We start from the raw sequence: 5,596 nt of genomic DNA, 5'->3' as shown, positions 1-5,596 counted from the left end.
TCTCACGCCCGCTTCAATTTGGTCCCGCGCAGCTCTCGGATGCTGCGCGAACGGTCCAGCGAGGCGCCTGCTCGACGACGACTCGTTCTACGGCTTCGCGTGCCATCCGCGGTAGGCGCCACTCGCTTGAGATCCAGAAGAAGCAGATGAGAGAAAGGATGAGCCCGCGCGTTACAGCTGTTACCGAATCCCGTCAACGCGGGTAACGCGCACGGATTTTGCGGTTCCCTTCCGTGCTATGTTTATAATTTTCAGAACCAAGAAAAGATAGATAAAAAGTATAAGTTGAACCGAAATATTAAAATTAATCCGCATTGATAGAATTGAACATTAAAAAGCCAGATAATTGCGAAGGGCGGGGAAAATTGTGGAAAATGCAAGCGCGACTCCAATAAAATCTAGAAAAAATCCGTCTCATTTCGGAATTTCCTATATATATTAATTCTTCCCGATTTATTTACCTAAAAATAAATTATTGCGTTATTTTTGTATATCTCGAATCGAGAATGACACGCGTTTGCAAGATAAGAAACCGCGATCCTTCCCTCGCAAAATCCCGGGAGGGGGTGACGGTCCCGCGCTCTCGCGTACGCACTTCCGCGTATGCATCCGCGACTGGACGTCGCTGGCTTTGGACGTCCACATGCCACATGCGCCGTCGTCCTCGCCGCCGACTCGACCTAGCTCCTGAAACTCCCTCTCGGATATCGATCCCCCGGCGCGTTCGCGCGTTTCGAACGACGCAAGCTCCGAGCTGTTTAAGCCGAGTAGCCGAGTACAAGTTGCCCTCCCGGCGAAGCTAGTTCACATGCCCGGCGAACCGCATCACCCCCTCGGCCCTTTCACCCCCGACAGCGCACCCTCTCCGGGCTCCCATTTGTCCTCTGTCTATCGGAACTATCTCAGTCTCATTTACGGCTTTCTTCGTCGTGATCAGGAGGCACGGCAAGCGGCAATCGGGCGAGATGAGCGACCAGGAGGATCTGGATTATTACATCATGTTCCCGTCGTTCCCGCCGTCCCCGAAGGACCCGACGCTGACCGCGGCCGGGCAGGATCAGCGGGAGGAGTTCGTGTTTGTGTACGAGGAGGACAAGCGGCCGGTCGTGATCCTGCTGGGATGGGCCGGCTGTCAGGACCGTTACCTGGCCAAATACAGCTCGATCTACGAGGAGAAGAGGTATTCCGCGCCGCTGATCGCCGCGTGTGGCGATCGAGCCGACGCGCGTTTCATTCCCTCGGAAGGTCGAAAATCCTGGTGCTGAGAAACGTCACGATTCCGACCGGAATCAGACGTTCTCCAAGTACCCTCGCGCGTGCACCGGATGCGCATTTCACAAATGGCCTATAGAATCCGCGAGAATGATTTTACGAAAGAACGGAGATGTGTCTCGACACATCTCGACTCGTCGTGGCGCTACGAAGTAGCAGTCCTTACGCAATACTTTAGATGATTCATTATAATTAATATACTGCTTACATGACGGAATTTGGAACGAAATCTCAAGAGGCACGGTGGTGTCTTGCACCGACTACTTACACGCGACGCGACGAGTCGCGAGCACTCGATATTCTATTTACAACTTTATGTTGCCTATCGCGGGATCAAAGATGTTCGTGGAGATTGCGGAAATGCAGCCGTAGCGCTCCATTTTTGTTGAATGTAAACGACGCGTGTCAAAGCAATAAATTCGCGCTTGTAACAGTTAATCCCTATAGTTGGTCGTTAATCCCGTCCGCGGTTGCTTCCTCGCAGCTGCATCACGCTGCGCTACACGGCGCCGGTGGAGTGCCTGTTCTGGCGCCGGGACAAGATGCCTTACATCGGCAAGCGGCTGCTGCAGGTGATCACGGACAAGCGGCTGGACGAGCACCCGATATTCTTCCACGTCTTCAGTAACGGCGGCGCGTTCCTGTATCAGCACGTCAGCCTCGCGATGCAGAGGGCTAACACGCCATTCAAGGTAGACCCCGGGTGGACGAACGTCGATCGTTGCGTCCCTCTGCGCAAAATTCGCCTCCGGACGATGTACACAATTCGTCGTGTCGGGAATAGCACTGTTTATAATCACATCTCAAAGTATACACGACGTATAAAATTATACATAATATAATTTAGAAATAGAGATCTAGATTTTTAGAATAAAATTTTATTTATAATTTTATAAATAGAATATTAGATAGAAAAAGAATGAAAAATGCTCGCCCCTGCAAAATGTAGACACGTGTGTAAAATTAGAAATTCTATATTCTTGACGCAAACATTAAAATACATGACGTATAAAGTTATACATAGAATGTATAACATTTCAAGCTATAGAAAATATTCTTTTGCTTGCTGTCGACATGTGAGAATTCTTAATTGAAATCGCAGGTCAGGGGAGTGATATTCGACAGCGCGCCCGGCGAGAGGAGATTAACGGCGCTTTTCAAGGCGATCAGCGCGATTATCGGCGGTCATCCCCTCACGAATCTGCCGATGTCGTTCGTCATCACGTTCTTCCTCTCCGTACTCTGGTTCTTCGAGGTAAACGAACAGCATGTTGACATCCTGCGATACCCATTGTCTCACGAACATTACCCGGCATGAAACGATCGTAATCTTCATTAATTTCCGTACGCGACACGATCTCGTCGCAACGAGACGTTTGGTCAGCAGGAGTCAGGACGGTGAACCATGTCATGTTCATAGATTCGATCATTTCAAAGCTGTACCGACGTCGTACAGTTTATACGTCGATTTATGATCGTCAGGTAATTGCGCAGGCTTTCAGCAGAGCGCCTATTCAAACGAACCCGATCGCCCTCGCCGAGGAAGCCTATTCCTGGCCTCAGCTGTTTCTGTACTCCAACAGCGACACTCTGATCCCGGCGTCCGTGAGTTTCCATTTTTTTTTTTAACGCTAATTCTGCAGCGATAAGTTGGATTTTCAAATGACTCTTGGTACACAAATAATTCTTTCAATAAAAGGAAAAGAGAAAAGACATGTATAGAAAAGAGGATACTTAGAGTTATTATATTTATGATTAATAATTCAGTGTATATCATCATTATTAATTGTCAACTATCTTAGACGCAATAAGAGGAATCTATTGTAAGAGAGATTCATGAGCTTCTGTCTCGACGTCAGGACGTCGAGAAGTTCGCCAGCCGGCGGGCCGAGCGGGGTGTGCGGGTCCAGCTCGTCCTGTTCACTAATTCGCCGCACGTCAAGCACTACACGACCTACCGCGACGTCTACGTGAACACCGTGTGCGGCTTCATCCACGAATGCCTGATCTCGCCGAGCCCGTCGAGGAGCCTGATGTCGTCCCTGGATCGCGGCGACGATCATGGCTCCCAGAGCTACGACGCGCCACCGGGTCTCACCAAGCGCGTCGTGCTGCCTCACGAGGCCAGCAAGCAGCAGAATTAGTAGTCCGGAAGACGCTATATATAGGATAGAATAGTCGCCCGCGACCTCGCGGATGTGGACGTAAAAAGGGAGAGAGGATCGATGATCAATTTTATTATGTAGCACACTTTATAGACTAAAAGGTCTAAGAAGAAAGGAGTGAATTCGAAGGAAACGTCAGGAATCCGTTTTGCGCTATTATACGATCTCCCAATCCCCGTAATTGGAAATTGGTTTTCGAACTGCACTGAATTCTTTCCCTCCTATCCTATCTTCGTCCATTCATTGCGATTCTGAGACGGAAGAATCTAATTAGGACGGTCAACTTCTCTGTTAGAGTTGACGTGAACCAAGAGAAGTGTTTGCAACGGTGAAACCAGAGGAAAACATTCTAAAAATTTTTTGAGGCGGTTTCCGATTTCGAGGGACCGGGAGATTAAAATTTCGCGCAATAAGTGTCTCACGAATTCTTTCAATTCATTCGTTTCATATGGCATAAAGAGGCGATGTGCGAGATGCTGGAAACGGTGCTACGTTCGTTAATGTACAGTGCTGTTTTATATAAAGTTGATGATTTTATTTTCGAGTGAAAGTTATTCAAATGAAAATGTAGATTTTTCACGAGCCGACCAAGAGAGCAGACACGCGGTGGCGTAAGAGTTTCCAAATTAAATGTACTTCGTATAAGTCCAAAAAAAAATATGAAGACTTTTATTAAAACTTATCTCAATTTTACTTCGGTGCATTTAGATCATTTGTATTTCTAGATAACTCGAATGTCATATGCACATGCTTACTCACGCGTTATTTACTTCCTACAATTTGAAAAATTCTATAAAGACTTCTCGCGATGTATTGCTATTGCATTTAATACAATTCTCAGTGGATCAGAACCGAGATTTCTGGACGAGTTATGTGCACTGTTTGCGGCATCGTGAGCCTTCTCAAAATTTTCTAATTTTCGCGAAAAGAAACAAAAATCAGCGAAAGAACCGATAGTATCCTTTCTCTCTCCCTTGCCTCAGTTCCCTTTACGTTACAGTTCCCTTTACGTCCCCGTTTCAGCTTGATTCTTCCTTCGTACTTTTTCGTTATTTCTTCCGCCACCGCGTGTCCGAGTGATCGCTGTTTTAGAAGCAAGCTCGCAAGCTCGTAGACACGAATGCATCCTCTGTATAATAATCCGGGGAACCGAGTCTCTCGCTTGTCGGACGGTTGTGCGCGTTCTCCTTCGAGAACGTCGAGGATTAATTGTAAGAGAGATTTCTAAGGACGAGGTGGATGCGTTTGATAGAAAATCGTACGCAATATGTCGCGCAATGTGTTTTACCGCTTATGCTCGGTGCTCTTTCCTACGCAACGGAATAAAGGAACCCGCACAAAAGAATCAAGCTGGACTTGATTTTAGCTTACGCAACTCACGATTCGAATGCATGGCATTTAATATTGATTCGAATAAGAAAACGCAGGATTCTCCTTGTGTCTCGAATTATATCAGTGATAAATTTACGAGGAACGCTCGGCACACGAGCGTGTAGCTCTGTATCGTTAATATATCTTTAATATATAATATATATATATTTAAAAATAAATATATTTTGATCTGTCGATTAGTTATACGAATAAAGACTGATAAATAAAGCTGCAAAGAGAGCCTTTTGTTCTTTTCATCAAACGAATGAATGTAGATTCGCTCCATCCATAAAATTTCAGCGGTTTTCTTTTATTAAATCGGAATATCGATTCCGATATTTTTTTTTATGACCAACCATAAAGTTGGGAAGGTTATTGTCAATGCACAACGCGGTTTTTTCATTTTCGCCCAAGCGTTGCTCGACTTTTAATTTGCTATAAATATACATATATATATAGAAATAATTTTGGTCTGTCTGAAAGGTGGACCATATAGTTTCGAGAAGTACAATCTAAAAGAGAAAACTCGAAAAAGACACATCGATTTCAAAATCAGCGAGGATCAAAGCGAATCGTTTCATATTCTCATTATGTGTTATCCCCCTTCGCCGCGACGAATCTAAGCACTGTCCGTAACAAGACACAAAATTGCGAGGAGTATAATAGAATTAATGCCCTGTCTGTTTTCGTGGAGAAAACGGAACGAGAAGAGCAGGAGAAGGCATTGTCAGAGAATGTGAACAAACCGAATGGCAAATTAGCTGCTCTTTCCGGAACCAAGTAGGCGA

The 5,596-nt window shown here is 45.8% G+C and overlaps 1 protein-coding gene across 2 annotated transcripts; it reads left to right on the top strand.

Annotated features, from left to right (window-relative positions):
- The first annotated feature begins 730 nt into the window (after positions 1–730).
- On the top strand, positions 731–5,044 carry LOC112460543 (transmembrane protein 53). 2 transcript variants are annotated; one of them, XM_025025267.1, is made up of 5 exons: positions 731–1,180; positions 1,757–1,964; positions 2,375–2,527; positions 2,755–2,877; positions 3,132–5,044. In XM_025025267.1, exons 1-5 carry the CDS (start codon positions 966–968, stop codon positions 3,414–3,416), a joined length of 984 nt encoding a protein of 327 aa, XP_024881035.1. In that variant the 5' UTR covers positions 731–965; the 3' UTR covers positions 3,417–5,044. The 2 variants fall into 2 exon arrangements, with proteins under 2 accessions (XP_024881035.1, XP_024881037.1); XM_025025269.1 differs by having other exon boundaries at positions 732–1,180; positions 2,767–2,877.
- The last annotated feature ends 552 nt before the right edge of the window (positions 5,045–5,596 follow it).

Source organism: Temnothorax curvispinosus, unplaced genomic scaffold (assembly GCF_003070985.1).
Source record: "Temnothorax curvispinosus isolate PA1 unplaced genomic scaffold, ASM307098v1 QBEX01010630.1, whole genome shotgun sequence".
Lineage (NCBI taxonomy): Eukaryota > Metazoa > Arthropoda > Insecta > Hymenoptera > Formicidae > Temnothorax > Temnothorax curvispinosus.
The sequence above is the reverse complement of the archived record's forward strand: the minus strand, read 5'-3'. Positions and strand labels throughout refer to the sequence as shown.

Coding starts and splice junctions, on each gene's coding strand:
- LOC112460543 (XM_025025267.1), top strand. CDS start 966: ATGAGCGACCAGGAGGATCTGGATTATTACATCATGTTCCCGTCGTTC. Junction 1,181..1,756: donor TCGATCTACGAGGAGAAGAG/GTATTCCGCGCC, acceptor GCTTCCTCGCAG/CTGCATCACGCTGCGCTACA. Junction 2,878..3,131: donor ACACTCTGATCCCGGCGTCC/GTGAGTTTCCAT, acceptor TCTCGACGTCAG/GACGTCGAGAAGTTCGCCAG.